The following is a 23217-nucleotide window of genomic DNA, read 5'->3' on the forward strand; positions in this document are numbered from 1 at the left end:
GGAGGTTGGAGCAGGTCTGTTAATGCAGAAGGGGGAGGGAGGAGGGAGGAGGAACTGAGAGAAGCCCAGAGAGAGAGAGAGAGAGAGAGAGAGAGAGAGAGAGAGAGAGAGAGGGAGGGAGGGAGGGAGGGAGGGAGGGGTAGGGAGACTGGAAGGGAGGGAAGAAAGACTCACACACGGAGGGAGAGACCGAGAGATAGACAGAGACAGGAAGGAGGAGAGAAGCATGAAGAAGAAGAGGGGAGAGGGATCATAGCCTCAGAGACATCAAGATGGAAATACAAAGATCAGAGAGGCATAGGGGAAAACCCACACAGAGGAACAAAGCCAGAGGAAAAGGGAAAAAGAAATAAATCAGAGGCAGAAATGGAGGAAGGGAAGGAAGAAGAGGTGGGAGAGAGAGAGGGTGAGGATGAGGGATTTGCAGTCATGAGCTGGGGACTTGAAGGGCAGGTGGACATGACCCAGACCTTCTGCTGCCCCATCACAGAGTCCTTCAGGGTGAGGGACATGCCTGTCTTCAAGTCTGAGAGGGCCAGGCCTCATGCAGACTAGTTGCTACCCCCTTCTGTGTTTGAGTCATGTCCTAGGGTGCATCCCAGCATGGACATGGTACGCAGCAGCCTAGGGGGAACTTTTGTAGATGGCCTTTGGACTCAGAACCTGTGATAGAGACCCCTCATGGTGGCTCTGCTTGGCTGAAAGCTAATATGTGAACATGGACATCTACTAGAAATTGTGGGCACCCAGGCCACAGTATACCCCTCATGCCCTTCACTGCTGGGCTATAGGCATGGGGGAGGCACCCTGCACCTCTGCCTAGTCCTCAGAGAAGACTCCTCAGGACAAAGCTTTAACCCAATGAATTAGGAGCATTTGGGCAGTGGGACAGGTAGGGAGTTGTCTCAGCCGAGCTCCTATTGTATTTAGGAGGAAAAGCTCCAGGCTTGAGGCAGAAATCAGGGGGCAGGGAGGGTGGAGCTCTGGCTCCACCATTCATTTAGTCATTCATTTGCAAACACCTACCCCTGGTCAACCCCATCAGATACAGCTCTGACTGTCCCTTGCTTGTGAGAAGCACCCAAACTTGTAGGCTATGACAAAGGGAAGCACAGGATCTGTGGAGCCCAGAAATGGCCTCTGACCCAGCCAGGGGAGTTGTCAAGCATTTCTGGGGGAGAAGATCTGAGCTGTGTCTTAAAAGGCAGAAGGGTACATTCCAGGGAGGAGGAGCTACAGTGACCCCACCACTCGAGTCTGGAGTCTCATCTCTCACAACTCCACTTCACTGGCTTGAGGATCTTCACTGGCTGAGTCTGAAGAGTTCAAAGAAGGGTGCCTCCTGGGCAAGGGTGGGTGCAGGTGCAGCGCCTCACCTGGCCCTCAGCCCCCTTTATGCTCTCCCACTCTGGAGACACTGGTGGCTTCAACCTTAGAAATCTCCTGGGAGTATGGAGAGAGGGTCTCTGCCCCATCCTAACGCCACACCAGATACCCCATTTGCCCAGAAGTAGGGTCTGCAGGAACAAAATCAAAGCCCAGGACTTAGATGGCCTAACGGGGACTTTAGACTCAAGAATGAGGCAGGCAGGATTCAAATCCCGGCCCTGCCGCGTGCCTAGATAAGTGATTTTGCTTCTCTGAACTCCAATTTCGTTTTCTCATTGAAATATGGGATCACAATTTCCAACCTGAAGGGTTGTGAGGTTTGAGAGATGTCTCTAAAGTTCCTGGTAGATGGTTGTCCCTCACCTCCACTGGAAAGTGGAATTGATGGAGCTGAGGGAATGAGAGCCCTGTGTTGGCGTGGGGACGGGGAAGGACAGGAACAACTAAGCTTGTGCAGGAGGCTGTCCAGGCAGAGTGCTGCGGGAAGCAGCGGGGCAACGCGCGGACACCGGACACCCGCGGTGCAGAAAGGGGCGAGAGCTGGGTCCAAGACCGGTTTTCTGGAGCTCAGGCCCCGCCCCGCCCCCCCCAGCTGCTCTCCAGGGTGCTGAGCCCCGAGAGCCGCGTTCCCAGGCCCTGGCCCCCGCCCGCGGGCGGCCAGCCGACTGGGCTCCTCGCCAGCTGGGGCGCTGTAGAAGGGACTGGGAGGAGCCAGGACGCGGAGTAGGGGAGCAGAGTAGCCGCGCAAAGTGATGGGGCGGGAGTTCACGTCTGGAATCGGCCTCTGCACCGCTCTCCTGGCCTTGGGAGGACCGCAGGTTCCCGGGCTCCAGCTACCTCCTCCTTGCCCAAAAAGACGACTTCTCAGCGCCCGCCCCCGCCCCCTCCTACGGGCGACCATATTCCTCCCACTTTCCAGACGGCCCCTCCTCGGTCTCCCTCGCTGGCTCATTCTTCGCCCCCTCAATACCGAGCTTCTCACAGGTCCACCCCGCCCCCACCAGGAGGGAACCTTCCCCCAACATAGGAACTCTTGGCTTCCTGAAGCCCAGGTCTGTCTCTGGCGCTCCAGCTGTAGGCCCCCTGGTCTCCGGGAATATCCCACTCACTTATTAAACATCCAACACAACTTTGGCCTGTATCAGAGGCACCAACAAACTTCTGAAAACTCCAGAGTTGGTCTCTTCCCTGCAGTCCACCTTCTGTGTCCCCTGTGTCCAGAGGCCTGTTGGTTCTCTCACATCCTCCCCTCCCTCCATTCCCCATGCACCCACTTCCTCCCCCTTCCCCTGGTCACCTCCCAGCCCCCTACTCCAGTCCAGCCTCTCTACCCAACATCCACTCTGCACCGGATGGCACTGTCCTAAGACACCTGTGTGGTCGTGTAATGTCTCCTCAAAACCTTTCTCAAGGCAACACAGTGTACTCAGGACCAAAGTCAACCTCCTCACCCTGGCATTTAAGATGGCTCTTTGATTTTGTACGTTGTTTCTCCTCTCAGACTGACTTTCCCTCATCTTTCTTTTCTATGCCAGCCCCAAATCCTGGTTCACCCTTCCTGGGTCAATTCAGCACACACCCTGCCCACCATCCCCAGGATTCTGTGCTGAGGGGCTGGGCAGCCTTTGGCTGAACTTGCCATCTGCCCCACCACCTCACCCCCACTGCTCAGGTTCACCTCATTTCTTCTGCTGGGTACTGCTTTCTTTGAGGACAGGCCAAAGTTCTAGTCAGCTCAGTCCCACTCCCCCGACTTTGGGCAGCCTCAACAGGTTTGAGGAAGAAATGCTGGTGGAGGAGTCAGAGGGAAGGAAAAAGAGAAATATGGGGATGAGGTGCATGCCAGAGCTCAGCCCAGGGCCACCTAGGAATGCGGCCTCAGTAAGAGGCCATAGGTGATGGGGGAGCGGAGTTCATGTGGAAGGCCTCCACTGACCTGCTCTGTAGCCATGCCTTTTCCCTGGGCAGGCTGAGGCTACAGAGGTTGAGACAGCTCTAAACTGTCTGGGGAAAGGCTGGTAATTGGCAGAATGTGGATTTCACCAAGGGTTGGCCTAAACATTCCTGGATGACTCCTCTGGATGGAGGCCAGGGTAGGCCCACATCTGGGTCTCGGCAACAGGAGCCCAGGGGGGGGAGGAAGGGGTGGAGCAGGGAGCTACTCACAGCATCCTTCCCCCTCCCCTCCGTCAGGAAGCTGCCACCTGGGGCTCCTACAGCAATGGTAGAAGGGTACCATGTCCATAAGAGCTTAGCACAGTCCCCTGCACTCCTACAGTAAGCATGGGCCCTATCACACCATGGATGACAAAGCACTGGCTGACAAAGAAATGAAAAGTCATCACTGCCTCTAGAACAGCTTTAAGGTGGAGCAACCTTTTCACCATCTCTTCTGGAAGGCTTTGGGAACTCAGACGCAGGGATGAATAGTCATGTTTCAGCTTCAGGTTCCAAGTTCAGTCAGTGCTGCCCTCTGAGGGAAGGGATGACCCTAGGTGGGGATTGTGATCTCATCATGCTGGGCAGAGAGCTGAGGCAGTTTATTATCATGTTAGGAGAGAGGCATCCAGAGGCTGCTCAGTCACTCGGCTCAGAATTCGGTGCCACTTTCTGCCCACCCTGTTCCATGGTGGGAGTGTGCTGAGATGGCTCAGAAAGAACGGGTAGATTGGGGATGAGCAGAAAGAGGGAAGTCAGAATGGAATGGAGCTGGGCCCAACACTTGGAAGCCTCTTGACTAAGTTGACATCATCTCCAGAGACAGAAATCAGGGAGCATAAGATGCTAGGGCCAGTGGAGTTCAATCCCTCGTGGTACCAATAGGGAAATGGGTCAGAGATGTGCACAGGTCACAAAGTAATAGGCAGGCCTGGGCCTAGGACCAGGGACTCCTGGCCAATGCCCCCAAACCACTTCCTCCTCTTCATAATCTACATCTCTCCCTCACTCACCTCTTCCAGTTGGGACAAAGCCTAGGAAAGAAAACTGGATATAGCTTGAGGCTCTGCAGAGGGTTCCCCAGGAATATGGAATTTCAGTGGCCATGGGCTAGGGCAGAAGTGCCCCTGAAACTTCATATTCTAGGAATGGTTTTGCTCTCCTTGAAGCTCGAGCTTCTTCATGACCACCCTCCAAACCAGCATAGCAGGATCCTCCTTGCCAGGGTCCCCCACTCAGCCCTGATCTACTCCTCCCCCTTAACTCCCCGCACCTGAGTGGGGGATGGAGTGGGTGTGACTCAGTGGGATAAAGGCAGCTGCTATATTTGAGTGATTACATAAGCTAGCTGCAACGTGACAGTTCCATCAAGGTTGGGAGACAAGTTGAGGCCGGGCAGGAGGCAGGGGCCTTCCCCTTCTGTTCCTAGGCTCCAGCCTGGTCAATAGACATGGCTCTGAGAGGACCTGGGGATTGGTAGTTACGTCTCTGCATTGTTGGACTGAAAAAAAAAAAGAAAAAAAAAAAAAAAGCTCTTCCTTAGATCTAACCACATGAGGAAGGATGCTTCCTCCATCTTCCTAGAAAAACAATCCTCTGATTTCTAGACACCCTAAGGTCAGATCCAGATTAAGCCTCCGATCTTCCCCCATGAACTCTCTCTAGTAACCAAGATAGAAATGAAGACATTTGCTGTTCATCAAGAGCACAGCACCTGCTGGAGAGAGTCCCAAGCAGCAGTCAAAGCTTGGGTCCTCCATTCCATCAGGGAGGGACCTTGTGTTTCTGGCCTCACTAGGCCACTCACTGGTCATCTTCCTCTTGGAGACCCTTCTGAGAATGACACATGCAAAGATTAGCCCAGGAGGAGGTGGTGCTCTCCCATGACTGACCAGCACAGTCACTTGTATCATCATTATTGTCAACACAAAGGGCTGGCTGGAGACTTCTCAGGTGGCTGGAACCAAGGTTGGACTGACCTCACTGCCCCCAGTGACTGGTGGCACGCAGGAGACCAGAAAAGAAATGAGATTTGAGTCAAGAGCTTGGCTAGACTTGCTCTGTGACCCTGGGCAAGCCCCTGCTCTCTCTGACCCCCAGGTCTAGAGTTTAGCTTGAGGATTCTCAGCCCCAGGGGACTTGCAGCACTAGAGGCTACAGGTGCACCCTGGTAAGGTGTCCTGGGGGTGGTAAGGGATGAGGCAGACGTGGCAGCCAGTTCTAGGCATGAGCACAAGGCCACCTCCTCCAGGCCTCCTGGCAGCTCCTCCTATAGGCCCCCCAACCCTGAAGGAAGAAGAAAGCTGTGCCCACCCAGACTGTGTTGCCATGACGCTGGTCTCCATGGTGCTAGGCACACAGCCTCCCCTCACCCAGGAGGAGGGACTGAAGGTGACAGTAGCTGAGTATTCAGGCCCCTGGGCTTCCCCAGCCTGTCCCTCTCCTCTTCCATCAGCTAGTAAGGCCCCCAAGCCTGACTCAGGAGAGAAAGAAAGGGCAGTTTTCACTCCAAGTCAAAAGAGTGACAAAGAGAGAACTCAGAGTGACTTATGTGGAGAAAAAATAGGAGTGCAGAAGTGGCAGAGAGGGGGAAGGCAGGGAGGACTGGGGAGAGGGGGCACACTACAGTCACCAAGGGGAAAATGCTTCCCAGCTGACAAGAGGTGGGAGGCACCGTCCAGCCCATCTCTTTGGTTTCAGGGTTTGGAGGCGGGTGGTGGTGGGTGGGCAGAGGAGGAGGAGGAGGAGGAGGAGGAGGAGGAGGAGGAGGAGGGAGGAGGAGCACATTTCCTAGAGAGTTCTTTGTGTGTGGGTGTTCTTCCACATGCTGTGTGTGTGTGTGTGTGTGTGTGTGTGTGTATGTGTGTGTGATGCACTTGCAGACCCAAAAGTGCAGGCTGAGGTGTATAGGCACGTGTGTGCAGAGCATGAGTGTGTGAGTGTGCATGTGTGTGCCTGTGCCACTGTGTCTCCAGGGTGATAAATACAGCAGTAGGAGCTGTAACCAGGGCAGAGAAAGTGTGGAAATTTCCACAGGCTGAAAGTGGTGTGGGAAAAGGGACAGGCCAAGGCTAGGCCAGCCTGTGCTGTTTGGAGCCACTGTTCCTTACAGTCCTTTCCTGGGGCATTCCCTAGCTAGGTGCATGTGGCCTACCTGCCCCCACAACACACACATGCACAGTGTACAGTGGGATGGAAGAGCAATCCAGAGAGCTTCCTGAAGAGGTGTCCCCTTGGAGGAGGGTTGTGTGATTCCCTCCAGCTGCACTTGTATGAACGAGAGAAGCAGTCAGTCAGTCCCCAGAGCAGGGCCTGGGTCACTCGGGTCACAAAGATGGATAAGAGAATATGAACCATGCCTTTTTCTGATGGGGGAAGGTCCCAAGGAGCCCATTTGGCTGGGATGTGGTCATATCTCAGAGCAAGGGATAGAGCAAAGATCCAACAGTGGAGGAGTGGAGGAGAGGGCCTGGGGTACCCAGGGGCACTAGGCTCCAGCCACAACAAGCTGCAGGTCACATGGCCTTGCCTTTGCTCAAGCCATTCCCTCCCCTGGAGATCTCTTTCCCTCTCAGCTCCACCTACAGGAACACCGTCTGTCCGTCAGGTTCCCATTCCCTATGAGGCTTCTCCCTGATCAATATCCCCCACCAAAGGGCTCCCAACCCAACCCACTTACTCATCTGTTCCCCATCATGTGTTCCAGGAAGCTCTGCACATAGTGGGTATTCAATGAGTGTTTGTCAAATGAAAATACATTGGGCCTAGAAAAGACTCTGGATGCCATGATATCAGACATATTTGGGGAGAGAAACAACAAGGGACGGTGCTAGGTGCTTCACACATCAGCTCATTCAGTCCTTCTGAGAACCCACTAGGAGGCATCCACTATTAATATCTCCCAAGTACAACACAGGGGTCAGAGCCCTAAGTACCTCCAGAGAAGCCGCTCAGCTTGTAAATGGGAGTATGGGCATCCACAACCATGCTTTAGTGGGACAGCAAGCTGTGGGCAGGGGCTGTAAGCCCCAGGCCACCTGGGCCCAAGGGGAAGGGGAGTGGGAGGTTGGGCCCAGCTCCTCTCTTCCCCTGTCCCATCCATTTCCTGCGAGCCCAAAGTGTCTCCTGAGGGCTCCTCAGGCCCAGAGGCTGGACACTGCAGGACAGGAGGGCTGAGCTTGGGGGGGGGAGGAGGCAGACCTCACAGCCGCCTGCTCCCTCTCTGCCTTCTCTCCACCCACAATGCCCTCACTCCTCAGCCTCTGATTGTCCACAGCCTTCTCTCCCAGGGTTCCCTGTGGTCTCCTGGGGCAGTGCCTGGACATGGGTTGGCCCTCAAGCCCTGTCCTCCTCTCCCAACATCAATCACCAAGAATTCCCATCCCGAGAGCGGCTCCCCACCCCCATCTCTGGATTCCTCACCCACCTCTCTCCCCAAACAACCTTGAACAAGAGCACAAACCACCCAGGATCCCAAGAAGCCTCCTTTTTAGGAATTCTTGTGACAGGATCAGCAGTCTCCTGCTCTAATCCACCCAACACTGCTGTCACAGGCACTTGTCATTAAGGTTGAGGCCCTGAAGGCTCCTGTTGGGGTACAATCCCCATTCCAAGGGAAAGCAATCTGCGCTGGCACTGATTCCTGCCAGCTCATATCCCCTTCCTTCAGGAGCACACATGGCTACTCCTGAAAGGGGAAAACAGTGCTCCAATCAGGAACGGAGCCAAGAGAGACTCCTCCAACGTAGGGCAGTGAAGGTCCTTAGGCCTGACTCAAGAGAGCCTCCTTCTCTGGGCCTAACTTCCTCCTTGGCCAAGAAGAGATGGAGCACACAGCAGCAGTGCAGACTCACAACAGGTGCTTGGTTCAGGGCTGCTCCCTTCTCCTCTTAGAGCCCCAGGGTTTCAAAGCACATTGCTGTACTGTGCTACCTTCTAGATATCACCACCTGCAGTCAAAGGCAGAGCTAGGTCCGCTCCACTCCCCAGCAGAGCAAAACCTAAGCCTATTCAGAGACAGGGATGAGCGATCCATGGCTGCCCCCTGGTGGCCCATAGCAGCCCCTGCAGCCAGCCCCTAAGCCAGGGCAGTATGAGCCTAGCAGGAGGCAACTCCAGTTTCACCCACTCTATGGGACTCTGCGGGTACCCAGGCCTCCCCACTGAGCAGGATCACAAGAGTCAGGGGTCGGCGGCCCATTCTTGATCAGCTTTGCACAGCTCTACTGGCTGAGGCAGGGAGGTCAGCAGGTCTGTTCACTGATAACGAGGCTCTAGGAGAGACGGGAATCTGGCACCTTCCCCAAGAGTCCCAAATCTATCTGTGAACAGCTTATTATCTCCCCTGCTGGTTAAGATCTTGTCTGCTTGGAGGAGATGGCAAGGCAGTATCCAACAAGGGCAGCTCCCTGAAGCAAGATGAGTCCTACCTCTGGAGGAGTGTGCTCAGGGGCTAAGGAGGACCCAAGGCTCTCCTTTTGAGTTTACTAAAACTTTTAGGAATCCATGGCCTTGTGCCTCCTTCTCTGAATCACTGACTTGCATACCCAGGCCCTGGCTCAGACTGCAACAGGGGCAGGGGCTCAAGCCAATTTCAGTCCAGCCTGGCTGCACAGTGGGACAAGGGATGGCACAGAGCCAGGCCAGGGCTTGGCCTGGGGCAGGGAGCAGTGTCTAATCAGCTCAGGGTCCAGAAAGAGCTGCATCCAGGCTCCCAGCCTCAGAGAACTAAGCACCCACCTCTGTGCTTCCAGACCAACTGTCCCCACCTGCCCCAGGACACACAATCCCCCCAACTAATCACAGGCCTCAGCAACACAGGGTAAAATATACATATTTATATTATAAAAAAAAAACCCCAAAGTGGGGAAGCCCAGACTGGAAGGGGGGCTAAAGTTCCCAAAGTTCAGCTCTCAGTCCTGTAGAAACTTCCCTAAGAGTTCCCTTCCTGCCTGGCTGAGTGCTCCTTTAAGGCCCCACTTCCTATGGCTCTGGAGTCTGTGCAAAGGGGTAGGCTCCCTTCCAGCGGGGGCCCAGGGCCTCCAGACTCTGAAAGGTTGATGTCCTCCAGAATTCCTGGTTCTGCCCATCTCTCCAACCCCACAAACTCAGGATGGGTGATACTGGGGTGAGCAAGCTAGGCCAGGAGGGCTGCACACCTGAAGAGCCAGAAGGGTCCCTCCCTGGGCAGACCCCAAGTCCCGGCACCCCTGCCAGGAAGCCTCATGCTGTGGTCAGGATGTGGGATGTGGGGTACAGCTTCCTCATGCGCCCCCTGCTGGCTCACACCAGGAATGCAGGGCATGAGGGTGTCTGGACAGGAAGGCTTCCTGGTCGCAGTCGAGGCAGCAGAGTCAGTCCCACAGCCAGGCTGGTTGAGTGCTCAGACGTTGCGGAGGAGCTGTAGAAGCACAGAAGCCCAGATTCTGTAAGTGCTTTGTGATGGTCGAGGAACCAGGCAGCTAGCAATGGAGGGGTGGCCACAGAAGCTTCACCAGCTGGTATCCCTAGGCCAGGTAGGGGGGCTTTTGAACCTACTCAGGTAGAGGATAGGTATTGAAGGCTACTCAAATTATAAAGAGTGGGGTGGAAGGCAGGCATCCATCGAGGTCCCCAGCCCCCTGCCCACAGGGACGAAGAGTCACTCACAGAAAGGGGGTCAGCAGCAAAGGCTGCCACACTCCGGCGCATTTCATTTTCACTGCCACGCAAGGGGATGAGTGATATGCTGCCCAGCCGGACCTCAGGGACTGACCGGGACACACGCGAGGGCTCTGAGGGCCACACCAGGCCATCATGCTGGGAAACAAGGAAGAGGAGGGCTGCTGGGGTCTGGGCCATGCCTCAGCTCACCCAGACACTCAGCTCTGGATCCACCCACACTTCCCAGAAAAGCCTCCCGCTATGATCTGAGGTGACACCCTCAGCTTTGATCCCAGCTGATATGAGAAGCAGCTGTTAGCAGAACAGGACCATATCCCCAGCGAACAGCCAGATTCATTACACAATGACTCTCATCTCCGGATCCACAAACCTCTCCGAGAATGCAACACCAAGAAATTATTTCTCCAAGAGAAGAAACATGTTTGTGCCTCCTCAGCAGAAACCAAGAACTACAGAGTCTACTGTTTCCCTTTAGGCCTTGACTACCAGGAAGCTCAGATCTAAAAAGAATGTAGGTAGAGGAAAGAACTCAACCCAGGGTCCTGGTAGTTTTGGCTTCCTTTTCCCTAAACCATTCTGAGGTTCCAGATGAAAATCCTTGTTCTAACTCATCTGTTTTAAATCTGAGGAGCTTCTGTCACAACTCTGGCTCGGGGGTCATCACCACCCTGTTCCCTTCTATCTGTGCCACTGTAGCAGCCAACTCCCTGACCTCCTTACCCCAGGCTCTATGCTTCAGGTCCTTCTCCCCTACACATCCAGGTGGAATCTGAGGAGACTGCCCACACACACACCTCCTCTCTCCCTCTCCCTCTCTCTCTTCAAACTCGTCCACTACCTTCTGGGGCAAATTTAGCATTTAGGTGTGGCCTTTAAGGCTCTTGGGGATCCTGCTCCTGACTCCCTTTCCAGGGCCAACTTCTGGCCCTCCTGGCTTCTCCCTTTACACCCCACTGGACAAACTATACTTCTCTTTCAAGTCTCCAGATCTTTGCATACACTGTTCCCTCTGCCTGGAAGCCATTCCTCTCCTGGTAAACCCTCCCCCATGCCCAGAGACTCAGCTCCCATGACACCCTCTCCCTGCAGTCCCCCTCCCACTCGAAGCCCACCCGGTTAGGTTCCTGGGCTTCCTTCTCCCACCACAACACAGATCGCATTAGAATATAACAAATCACTTCTGGGCCTGTTTTTCTTCCTGCCTGGGGAGTGCCCCAAGGGCAGGGGCCTATGTGCTGTTCCTAGCAGGCTTGGTTCAGGGATGGACTATGCAGGCACTAGGAAGGGCTAACTGAACATACAGGTAAATGAATTAAAAACAAGTAGAAATCTCATTGAAACAGGGAATGGCCTGAGAGAAGCAAGTGCACCCTTCTCTATAGCAGAGCCTCCCATACCCCCTGCCCCTGGTACCTGCACAAAAAAGAAGGTGGCAAACCACTCCCGGAGCTCCATCTGTGTGTCACAGCAGAGGTACCTGCAGGGAGAGCATAGGTCTGGACACTGCCAAGGGCCTGGCTTAAAGGGGAGTTACCCTGCCCATCTCCCCAGCCCATGGTCGCCCAGCAAGTTACAGAGCTGGGCAGTGAGGGGAGACCCAATTGAGGGGCCCATGCTACCTACCACCTCTCCTCAGCCCGGGGTCTCAGGATGGGGCCCTTGCTTACCACTGCTGCTTCTCATGTTTCTCTGTCTCATGCACCACTGTGAAGCCCCAGCTGCAGAGGAGGGGTGGAGGGATGGGGTCATTGACAGCCTGCAGCTTCCTCACAAGGGTAGCATGCCTTGGTTGCTGCCTGTCTCTCTCAGCCCCCTCTAACCACTAGGCCCTGAGCTCTCTAATCTCCACCAGAGGCCTGGGCTAGGGTCACAGTTCAGGAGTAGAGCTCTAATTTACCATGCTCAGGACTCTAGGTTTGAGCCCAGGCACCACAAAAAAAAAAAAAAAAAAATTACTGATGTCCTGTTCCAGGCCTGCCCTAGACCCAGAAATAGCCAGGCACAGCCAGCAGCTGAAGAAAAAGTCAGAAAACCAAGTCTGGTGATTGCAACATGTAACGAAAGGTAAAAGTGGCAAGCATCACTTCCCAATGTTTTAAAATATACGATCACCCTTAGAAACAGGTGTACCCTCAGGGTCCCTATTCCACAGCTAAGAAAACTGAGGCACAGAAAGGACCCAAAGAGAGTCAGAGACAGGATTTTAATCCAGGCCATGAGCAAGCACCAGAGCTCCTTGGACAACTTGTTAATTAAAATAGTGCTGCCCCCTCTGCACCTCAGTGGTGCATGCCTATAACCCCAGCCTCTTGGGAGGCTAAGGCAGGAGGATCAAAAGTTCAAAACCGGGCTGGGGTTGTGTCTCAGCAGTAGAGCGCTTGCCTAGCACATGCAAGGCCCTGGGTTCAATCCTCAGCACCACATAAAAATAAATAAATAAAATAAAGATATTGTGTCCAACTACAACTAAAAAATAAATATTAAAAAAAAGTTCAAAGCCAGCCTCAGCAACTTAGTGAGACTGTCATAAAACAAACAAACAAACAAAACAAAAGGACCTGGGGATGTAGCTCAATCCCCCAATCCCAGGAGTGGTGGGGTGAGGAGCCTGAGTGCTGGACCTCATCCCTAGAATCCAGGACTCAGGAGGGACCTGAGAATTTGTGTTTATAAGGTGTGTCCAAATGATACAACTGGCCAAGGGGACCACAACTTCAGAACCACAACAATGACCCGTCAAGTTCAAAGCCCCTGGTTGTGCTTCCTCATCAGTTCTGAGCCCTCACAGGCCCCAGTTTCAGGCCTGTCTCCCCAGTTCCAGCTCACCAGGTGGGTGGCCGGAGTTTCTTCTTCACACCCAGGTAGACTTTAAGACTCTTGACAGGCCACTCCTTCTCAGGCCGGTGACTCTGGGGTGGGGAGGGGAGAAGAGGGCACTTCAATAAGGGCCAGCAGGCACAGAGACAGACCTTCACCCTAGGCACCACCCTCCTCCCATTCCCCAGCCCCCTCTGCACCTCAGCACAGAGCACGTCCTCCAAGAAGCCTTCCTGCCGCATCCCTCCCTGTTCAATCCAGCCTTAGTCCCCTGGCCTCTCTCCCTAAGGCAGCATCAGACAGTCAACCCTCAGTCCCTGAGGCAGCCAGCCCAGCTGGGACGTCCAGGACAGCAAATCCCAGCCCGACCCTGCTGTCCTGCACAGTGGAGAACTGACTCGTGGCATCGCCTGAATCAGATGGTGCACGAGGGAGAACACTGAGCATCGCCCTCAGCACCAAGCTGGGAGAGGCAGGCATGATCTGAGCACCTCAGCGGGCTGATTGTGCTACATTTGTCTTGGTTATTCACTCCTCACCCATCCCTGCCCCACAGAGGCTCCAGGGTTGACTGTGTGAGCAGAAGGCTTGAGATCAGCAGTTACTAGCTCTTTGGTTCCATGAGAAGAGCTCATGACTCAAGCCAAAGCAGAATGACTGTTCGGTAGACCAGAGGGAGAACTTCCCAATGATCTAGGACAGGAAGCAAGAGACCAATGTACTGGGGAGGGGCACCAGATCATTGACACGCTCCTCTCTGGGCCCGCCTCTGCATATGGGTCTGGCTTGGAAGGAGCAGGCTGGCTCAGAGGCAAGGGGATGAGAGCAATGACCCCCAAGGAAGAGGCTGTTTGGAGATGAAGCTAATGAGCCTTCCTCCTGCTCTGGAGTCCATTTGCTTGAAGCCCTCCCCATGTCAGGCACCTGTGGAGCCAGCAGGGGCACCAGGATGGATGGCAGGGCAGGAGGATCCACTTACAACCAAAACTGGGGGACCAACACTGAGCCACCCTGACTTTGTTCCCACCATTGCTCCCAGCCACCCCCAGGCATGGCTCCTCAGCAGGAGCAAAGAGAAGACTAGGGCACGACCAAGGGAGCTGGGAAGACTCACAAAAAAGATGGGCCATCTATGGACTAGAGACTTCCATGCTGTCCCGGGATGTAGGGTTTAGGAGAGCCTGAGTAGGGACTTTCCAGGAACTCCCCGACAACCAGGGTCTACGGAGGAGCCCCATGTCCTATACAGACAGCACCTGACCTGATAATCCGCCATCTACTCAACAGGACCTGGAACAAACCTGGTTCTACATGTGGGAGGAGCAGGGCTCGCAGGTAAGGAGGAAGCTGAGCAGGAGGGAGGGAAATGAAGCCACAGATGTGGGAAAAATGAGGGGAGGAGAGAAAACAGCAAGGGTGAAAGGTGAGCAGGGAGAGCAAAGGCCAGTGGGCTGAGGAAATCAGCCTACAAACTGGGAGACCTGGTGGTGGGTGTGGAAGACCGAGACAGGCCACGATGGAGAGTAAGCTGCAGGCCAGCAAACACAGGCTCGGACATGACGGACGAAGGCCGTGGGGAAACGTGGCTACAGGTAAACAGGGAATCGTGCTGAGTGGGAGGGAAAAGAACTAGGAGCAAGGAGTAAAAGGAGTCAGGGTGGAAGGTACAGGTCCATGGTGTGACAGTAATGACCCTCTTGGCCAGGTCAAGCATGTTAATGAGGCTGAGTCTCCCTGAAAATCTGAAAACAATCCTCAGGCCCACACTTCCTTGGGATCTGAGGAGTGTGGCTATGTGTAGACCATGGGAGGGAGGCCAAGACAGGAAGGCTGAGGGGGTTGTGGGGTCAGGGAGTATCAGTCAACACAATCTCCTTTTGAGAATAAATCCCACAAGAATTTGACTTCTAGTACCTCATGTTTCTGGCATCTCTGAGGGACAAGGTCACAAGCAGAGAACACAGTTCACCCCTGATACTCAAGGATCTCTGCTAGAACCAAGATCTTTCTAGAACGTGCCTTTCCTGGTATCTCAGGGCACTTTACAATGGGAGACCCTAGGATGAGGCCTGGTTGTTCATGGAGACTGACTCACCTGGGATGTCCAAATTTCAAATATTTGGTTGCCCCATAAAGCAATTAATACTAGAATTACCAACGCCTCAGTGGCCAAGCCACACCTCACTGTGAGCTTCTGCCTGGCCAGATGCACTGGCTGTCACTGGGGTGTGGAGAACATCACTGAACAGCCCTCCCTGCCATGTCCTTGAGTTCCTAAACTTCTAGGAATAGAAAACATGAGTTCCACAGCTCAGACTCCATTCTGTCACCTGGAGGGGGCCAAGGGCAAATCACCAAAAGCCAGTCTTCTTAACTGTGCAGGCAGAGAATACCCCTCTCCTCACAGGACAGTAGTGTGGGCCACATGTCTCAGAATGTGAAGGGCAGGCATCACTCCTGGCTCATAAACATCAGATCTTCCCTTTTTCTAGATTTCCTACTTTCTCCCTTCCATGTGGAGGGACCAGCAGCTGCCTTTCCAGGAGCCTCAGACACTCTCCCTTCCCTCGGCCCACATTGATGGTCTTGCTCTGCTCCACGGTGTTAACTAAGCACCTCTCAGGGGAGGAGCCAGGGAGGTGACATCCCAGAACCATGGGGGACGGAGTGGAAGGACAGATAGGCTCAGAAGTGAAGATGCGATCACAGAGGGCAGCAAAGAGAAGAGGAGGTGTTCTTCAGGAGGCCAGACTGTATTAATACAGGTAAACATGCAAAGATGAGGAGGTGAGGGTCCTGCTCCATCCATGGAAGCCAGGCCTGTCCATATGTCCTCAGGAGATGCAATGGGCAGGAAAAGGGTAAAGACACTGGTGGATCAGCTGTGGGAGCTCAAGCTAGACCACTGGGCTGGAAACTATGCCTCTCTGGCCTGTTTCTGCAGAATATCTGTGCTCTGTGGCCCCAGAGACATAGCTGGGACCCACAGGGGCATGATGGGAGGCAGATTCTCAGCTGGAGCAGAGTATTCACATTCTCCTAAATAAAAGAATCCCATTAAGGATAAGGAGGCCTCAAAGGAAGGGTGGAGAGCTCCATTCTCCCTGGAGTATGCCAAGGAAAGCTGAGTGACCAGCTGAAGGGGCTGCAGAGGACATAACCACCACAGACAGGAATGCCTAAAAGCCTCTTTCATGCCATCCCCCACTCCCAGCACGTTAGGATCAGGAAATGACAAGGATATTCTGATAGCCCAGGGTTGGAAAGAGAGTGACTCCAAGTTGATAGGAGATGAGGATCAGAGCCCTGATTCAAGCTTTGGGGTCTCCATTACTGCTTCATAATTTCTACACTGAATCCTACAGAAAATTCTAATAGAGCATCACACTGATAGGGGACCCTGTCTTAGGAAAAGGACCCTGGGATGGAGTTACAGATTAAGGACAGAGCTTGGGTCCCAGGTCCCAGGGTGGGGGGGCCAGTGTACACTGGCAAGGGGGCAGGGAACCATGCCTGAAGACAGCTGGGAGCCCTGCAGTTTCCCATACTCCCATCCAGCTCGCCTGGCCCCCAGGCGGTGTAAGGCAGCTAAGAGCACACAGCTACTCACGGTCTCAGGGGCCCCGCTCCACGGCCTCTGGCTCTGTTTGATAGAGGATCAAGGGTTATGGAAAAAGTCGTCCGAGGTCTAGGACCAGGACAGTGTGTGCACTGATGCACAGGGGCATGGCATTTATGTGCAGAAGTTGGGGGTCACTTAGATACTGTGGTATCTGGTCTGGGACAACACCCAGCATGTAGATGGAGCGGGTATGGAGAGAGGGATGGAAGGCCTCGGACCTGGCAAGGCAGGCCTAGACCATGGCCTGGGACTGTCATGTTGGAGCAAGTTCCTGGGGTGCTGTGATAGGTACAGGCACGGTAAAACAGCATGTTCTGATATGATGGCACCAGGTACCATGGCTTAATGGGGTACAGGGCACAGTGGAGTGGCCACCCAGGCCTACAGCGGGAGGATCTCTGGGAGTCTACAGTTCTCCCCCACTGCTGTGCTATCCCAAGACCCCAAGGTAGGGAGACTGCCACTTGCAGACCAAGGGGAATATGTGTGCTTAGGTGTCTGAGCACACCCAGGATGCAGGAGCCCATCTCAGAGGAAGACTCAGCTCCACTTACCCGAACCTCCTTGTAGAGCCGCAGGCAGCTGCTGTTGAGGATGAAGTAGCGATCGTGGAAGCCACCTGAGGGCAGCCCCAGACCCAGGAGGCTACGGTCCTCGCGGAACTTCATCATGCCATGCTTGGTGTCACCCACACGGCTGGCTGGGAGAGGACTGGAGTGGGCATGAGCTGTACCAACCACACCCCCAGGTCCACATGCTCCAGGGCCAGATCCTCACATGAAGGAAACTGTCTCATCCTGTCTCCATAGGGTTACCAACTTGGTGCTCTGCATCAGAGCTGCTCCTCCCTGGTGCCACCAGGTCCCTCCCACAGGCTCTGGATAAAGAAACTCCCCCAGCCTGCCCCACCCTGCCAGCCCCACCTACCCAGGTACAGCAGCATGGCCTCCATGGCCTGGTGCTTCTTCACCACCAGATGGCTGTCTGTGCCCAGGCTGTGCAGGATTGGAAGCACCTTTTCGGCAAAGTGCAGGGGCCGCTCTGGGGAAAAGTCACACCCACTGTCACTAACATCACATGGCTGGACATCACCAAGAGCCAGCATGTGAGCACATACCTATCGTTCACTTCTGGGTCCACTAGCAACACAACAAACCACCATCATGACGACCCTTCCCACAACCACACTTCTGGCTGGACACTCCTGACTGTGACCAAAACCAAGCCCATGGTCATCCCCATGTGTCTAAGTCATTCCCATGTGTCCAATCAGCAGCACTGCCACCAGTCAAGCCGCTCAAGCCAGAAATGCTCCTCTGCTCCCGCCACCCTTCAGCATGGCAAATCTGCTCTGTCCCTCTCCACTATCCCACCCTGTCCACATTACTGGCATCTTCTTAGACTACTACTAAGACCTTCAAAGTGGCCTCCTGCACGTGTTCTCATTTCTCTTGTCCCACCTCTCTCCCAGCATCAAGGCCTCGCATGGTCAGACCTGCGTGGCCACCTCTGCCTCCATCTCCAGCCACCCCCAGCCGCACCCTCTCACTGCTTCCACCTCCTTGGAGGGGCTGGCCTTGCCCACGCAGGGCTTTTGCCTGTGCTGTTCCTGCTGTCTGGGAGCACTTTTCCCACAGCTTCACCAAATAACTTCCATCTTCCTCCACATCTGGCTTAAAGCCAGAGACCCTGTCATAAGCTCTGGTGACTCCTGGGACCTTTCCTCTACACCAGTTAACATGGCGTCTGTCTTCTCAGTATGCTCATGGAATTAATGGACCAATGTCTCCATCCACACCAGACTGACCCCCACAAGGGTAGGGATGGTTAGCCTGGCCCCTCAGCCCAGTGCCTGACACTCAACAAACAGCAGTGAAACATAACCCTCCACTGATGCCGCGCCCCCTTGCTCAGCCCCTTGCACCAACCAGGCCCTCCACACCATCAAAGCCACCCACACCTACACCGCCATCCCCTGCATGAAGGGTCACCACTACCTACCACTCTCCTTACCACCAAGAATGGTGTGGCCCACAATCCCCAACCAAACTCAGCACTGTCACTCCTACAAGCAGCATCACTCTCTGACACCTGAGAAAACCTCGTCAGCTGACACATCTACCCCTTCACTATCAGCCTCCTATTAGCCCTGTTACAGTCTTCACCTCAACCCCTGCCAGCTCCCTGTCACCACCATCACAGAGACCACAGTCTTCACCAGTGTGTGACAGCAACGGGTGTCATCACAACCCTTTTCACACCATAGTTGCTATACTGCAAGGGAAGGAGGACAGATGGGCTGCAGATCAGACGAGACAGGCCATACCATGTGTTCTACCAGTCCTGGTGGCCACCTACCTGCCTCCTCCTTCTCACTGACTTCAAAGCAAGTCCAGTAGTCCTTCTCCCTGATGCCCACATTCCGGCGGTCCAGGATCTCCAGGGTAAGCTCCTCAGCTGTCATGGATGCAGGGATCTGCAGTGACCAAGAAGATCAGCCTACCCTGGCCCCAATCCTACTCTGTTACCACCTTACTGTGTGATTCAGGCCTAACCCCACCCCTCTCAGCGTCTTCTGAGTCCTGGGATGCGAAGGGGTGTCTCAGAGGGTCCTGATGAGTAGGGGAAGAGACAGGACCAGGACCAGTACCTGGTCCCAAACTGGGCTCTCCTTGGGATGGAAGCTGTGCTCCCTGGTATTGTGGGTCTGCCCCTCGCCCAGCCTACCTCTACTGGCCCCTTGGCCTCTAGGTCCCCAGCCCCCACCTTGACATGCTGCTCTGTTTCTGCCTTCTTCTCTTCCAGGTACACTGTGCAGATGAAGTCACCAGCATGCTGCAGGGAGACAGGGCTCAGATGGAGGTCTGGGCAGCAGGTACAGGCAGCCAGCCTGAGACCCCGCCCAGGCCCTGGCCTCCACCTGAGTCCCACTGGCAGTGCCAGCCACTCTCATCTTCACAATGGCAGTGATCTCCTCTCTCTGCTTCCTCAGCTCCTCCTCGTCCACCTGGGGAGGGGAAAGGGAAAAGGAAAATGATTGCTGCCATCTGAGAGGCTCAGCCCTCCACTCCCCCCTTCCACGGGCTGGGGACGCACACTAAACACCACCACGTAATGGCTAATGAGGTCTTCCACCACCCGGCCAGCTTTGTAGTCCTGCCCATCTGTCTGGAACAGCGTAGGCCCAAACACAATAGCCAGGTTGTGTGTGTTCATCTGGTTCGTGTCTGAGAAGCACTGGACACTGGAGAGGGGAGAACAGAGGCCATGAGTGAGGAGTCCAGTCCAGAACTTCCCTGTCCCATCTTCTTAGTTCCTGACAGATCCAAGACTGGCCACTAGAACGACCAGGAAGGTCCTGGTCAGAGTAGACCCCTAGTTAAGGGTGGAAGGGAACATATCTTGGGTCCTGGCAAAGAGTAGAGATGGGCATCTGGGAAATCTAGACAAGTTACCTGAAAAATCCTCTACTCTCCCATCACACAGGAAGTAAAGTTGAGATCAGGACAGATCATAGTCAATACTCAGTCCCCAGGCCTACCTGGCTCCCAGGGGAGGGCAGGCAACCAGGTTGGGAGTAGAGGAACCTTCTCCACCCCTTCCCCCCACAGCCTTGCATCAGTATCAGCCCTCACCAGTACAGGTGGCTGATAAGGGCTTTCACGGTGGCCTGGTTGACACGTGGCAGATGCACCAGAAGCTCTCGGTACCTGGAAAGTTTCTCTTCCTCATCCTCAATCTCTGGTAGGGGAAAACAGATTGCGTCAGGGTCTCCTGCAGCCACCTCCTCTGTCCTACCCTTTGGCAGCTCTGCCTCTCATACTGGTGACAGCACTCCCTGACCCTCCCAGTCAAAGCAGGCCAGGCACTCGGAAAAGACAAGGAATTACCCATCTCTGAGGGGCCTGTCTTCGTGCAGTGACAACAGAAGAAAGTGGGGCGCCACCAGCAGAGGCAATGCCTAATCCAAGTGCATGACAAGGACCAGGAGAGAATTCAGAGATATAAGGGGACAAGGCTGGGCATGGACTGCAGGCTCACCCGAGGCCTCTAGCCAGGCCAGCCGTTGGGTGCGAGTGAAGAGCCCATCCGGCAGGTCACGTAGGAAGCGTTTGAGTGCAGAGGAGACATCATCCACGTGCTGTTCGCCTTCCTTGAGGTGCACAGAGCGCGCATCCTGCCGCAGGCTCTCCAATAGCCGCTGTGTCTTTGATGTCTGGCCACACTTGCGATAGATGCCCTCAGAGGTCAAGCCTGGGGAGGGCCAGGGACATGCAGCTACTTTCAGAGGGATCCTGGCCACTGGGGGCTGGGTATCTGAGGGGTGGAGCCTGGGCAATAAGGGAGGGGCTCACCACACTGCGTGATATAGTCCACACAACGGTAAACAATCACAGGGATGTCCGAGTCCCCAAGCTGCTGCTCAGACAGTGTGTCCCCCAAGCTGGCTGCTGCTTTCTGGATGGCCCCCAGCCAACCCGTGAAGTCCAGCCGCCGCTCTCCTTGGATGTACAAGGTCCTGGAACAGGGACAGGCAATCACTGCCCTACCTCGGTCTATCCCCTGTCCCACCTCTTCCTATGCCTGTCAGACCCTCTCAGCCTTCTCAGAGCCCAAGGGCAGCAGTGACTCACCTCCTTCGCTCCACCAGCACCAGCACCTGGTTCTCACTGTCACCTTGGATGGCTGTGGAGAGGCCAGTCAAGGTGAGGCCCAGTCCCTGGTCATTATCCCCAACCTGATCCCTCCAGAGACTTTCTGAGCACACCCACCCCGCAGCATTCACCCGACCACCTGGAGGATCACTAAGATGCACCCCAAGGGCAGAAGAAGACAAGGGAGGACAGGCTGGCTCCTTCTGGCCAAGCCAGGATAGGGTTCAGACTTCCAGGCAGGGGCTGGGATAGGGTGCCCTGGAGGTTAGGGGTTCAGGCCCGAGTCCACGCACAAAGTTCCTGCAGTCTCCGTAGCTGCAGTGGCTCTTCGCAGGGTCCCTCTGGAAAGACAGCACGGAGCTCAGAGCCAGTAAGGGCAAACCAGCCTTCCTGGGCACGCTGGAGGCTCAAACCAGCTTTGTAGGGTAGCCGCCCAAGCCGCTCAAAATCCCGGGTCAGCAGATCCTCAGCCAAGGGAGACACGAATGCCTGGTGAGGAAGAGGGCCACAAGAGACCCCATCAGCCAACAGCACTGCCTGTCCGGGTACCCCAGCTCCATGGCTTGGAGCAAGAGCCCTCTTCCCACCCAGCTGCTTCCTCTTCTCTTCCAGGAGGAACCCAACAGTGATGAAGCTTTGGTATCATGCCCATCCACTCAGATGTATCCTCCTCTGGAAACCTTCCCAGACACCGCCAAGGATGTCCCTGCTCTGGGCCTCCACGGTGCCAAGCATTCTGGCTTCTGTTATGGCACTGACTACACTGTTGTTGCTGTCTGGACCCATCTGTCTCCCTGACCCACATGGGAGCTACTGAAGGGCCAGGACCAAGTGGCTCATCAGGTCCCCTGAACTCTGAGCACTGATCCTCAGGGCCCAGCCACTGACCAACAAACAAGTGAATGATAAAAAGAACTCTAGGCTTTCACAATACAGGGGACCCCAGAGGGCACTTGGCTCTAGTTTCCAAGGTAGGGCTCTTTTCTGGAGGCTTCCTGACTCCTTCCTCTAGCCTCTGCTTACATGCCTTTAGCTACAAGAAGCCTCCCCTGATCACCTACAGATGCAGCATTGTCCATTCTAAGATGGCTACTCATCCAACACGGATCCCACAGCCTGTAGGATTGACACAGGTCTCCTAACGTCCCACCATAGGGCTACAGACTATCTCCAGCCCTTGGCCCAAGAGGCCTGTTCCCCATCATGTAGGCTGCCCTTTGTCCAACCCTTGCTCTATCAGAGATGTGGGAGCTGGGGTTCATGGGATCAGCCAGGAGGTCCCTCTTGCCTCTGTCAGACACCAGCCCTGCTAAAACAGACCTACCTTGGCAATGCACTTGACCCATTCATGAGCCAGCTCCGCACTCTCCAGCCCAAAAAGGTATAGACGTTCTCCCTCTGTGTATACCTCAAAGGTGTGCTCAAAGCTGAAAACACACAGGCCAGGACTCATGCACCTCACCCAGGCCCACCCCCCACCCAACACCTACCATTCTCCAGCACCCCCCACTGCCCTTAACATTGCTTTTCCCCTGGCCCCTTAAGAGGTGGTAGAAAAGCCTTGGCCTAGAGTCTCAGGAGCCTGGGTCAGCACTTGTACAGCTCCAGTTTACTGTATGGCCCTGGACAAGTCCTGCCCTTCTCTAGGCGATTTCCTTGTCTCTCCAGTTGGAGGTTGGACCACACAGCACCAATAGTGTGTGATTCTGGCCAGGGGTGCTCACCCATGAGTGTCAGGAGGGGGCACTGCCAGGCACACAATCTCACTGGCCCGAATCTCCCCGTTGGGTGTCACTGTGCGCTCATTCTCATAGTAGCTCAGGACCCCGTCACTAAGGACACACCAGCGTCGACTAAACTCTGAAAAGAAGTTGTATAGAGAAGGTATGAGGAATTCTCCCACATCACGTGAAAACCATCTCTATATGCTCCCTGGGTCCCTACTCCTACCTGCCCCATGTCCGTCTCCCCATTCCATTTCCCTTTCTGCAGCCTTAACACCCCAGCCCAATCTACACCTCATCTTCTCCCCCAGATCTCTACAGTATCCTCTTCATTGGTCTCCTGGACTCCCAGCAGCCTCCTCTGCTTAAAACCATTCCCCAGGACAGTCTGTGACATCAATCTGGCACT

The 23217-nt window shown here is 54.8% G+C and overlaps 1 protein-coding gene across 14 annotated transcripts in view; it reads right to left on the reverse strand.

Annotated features, from left to right (window-relative positions):
- Positions 1-9144: 9144 nt before the first annotated feature.
- Positions 9145-23217, reverse strand: part of Arap1 (ArfGAP with RhoGAP domain, ankyrin repeat and PH domain 1) — a 63131-nt gene continuing 49058 nt past the window's right edge. For 7 of the 14 annotated variants that reach the window (XM_078046635.1, XM_078046634.1, XM_078046639.1 and 4 more), the window contains 19 exons: positions 22809-22944; positions 22409-22511; positions 21378-21573; positions 21064-21115; positions 20785-20948; positions 20471-20683; positions 20065-20170; positions 19526-19673; positions 19350-19436; positions 19196-19264; positions 18788-18905; positions 17357-17470; positions 16984-17129; positions 16418-16450; positions 12817-12899; positions 11658-11708; positions 11404-11467; positions 9976-10125; positions 9145-9833 (listed from right to left, as the gene is read on the reverse strand). In XM_078046635.1, the coding sequence (XP_077902761.1) occupies positions 9789-9833; positions 9976-10125; positions 11404-11467; positions 11658-11708; positions 12817-12899; positions 16418-16450; positions 16984-17129; positions 17357-17470; positions 18788-18905; positions 19196-19264; positions 19350-19436; positions 19526-19673; positions 20065-20170; positions 20471-20683; positions 20785-20948; positions 21064-21115; positions 21378-21573; positions 22409-22511; positions 22809-22944 (2078 nt within the window). In that variant the 3' untranslated portion in view covers positions 9145-9788. Of the gene's footprint in view, positions 9834-9975; positions 10126-11403; positions 11468-11657; positions 11709-12816; positions 12900-16417; positions 16451-16983; positions 17130-17356; positions 17471-18787; positions 18906-19195; positions 19265-19349; positions 19437-19525; positions 19674-20064; positions 20171-20470; positions 20684-20784; positions 20949-21063; positions 21116-21377; positions 21574-22408; positions 22512-22808; positions 22945-23217 lie in introns of those variants that run through there. The other 7 variants (XM_040284904.2, XM_078046633.1, XM_078046632.1 and 4 more) reach the window with 7 other exon arrangements.

Source organism: Ictidomys tridecemlineatus, chromosome 4, assembly GCF_052094955.1.
Source record: "Ictidomys tridecemlineatus isolate mIctTri1 chromosome 4, mIctTri1.hap1, whole genome shotgun sequence".
Classification (NCBI taxonomy): domain Eukaryota; kingdom Metazoa; phylum Chordata; class Mammalia; order Rodentia; family Sciuridae; genus Ictidomys; species Ictidomys tridecemlineatus.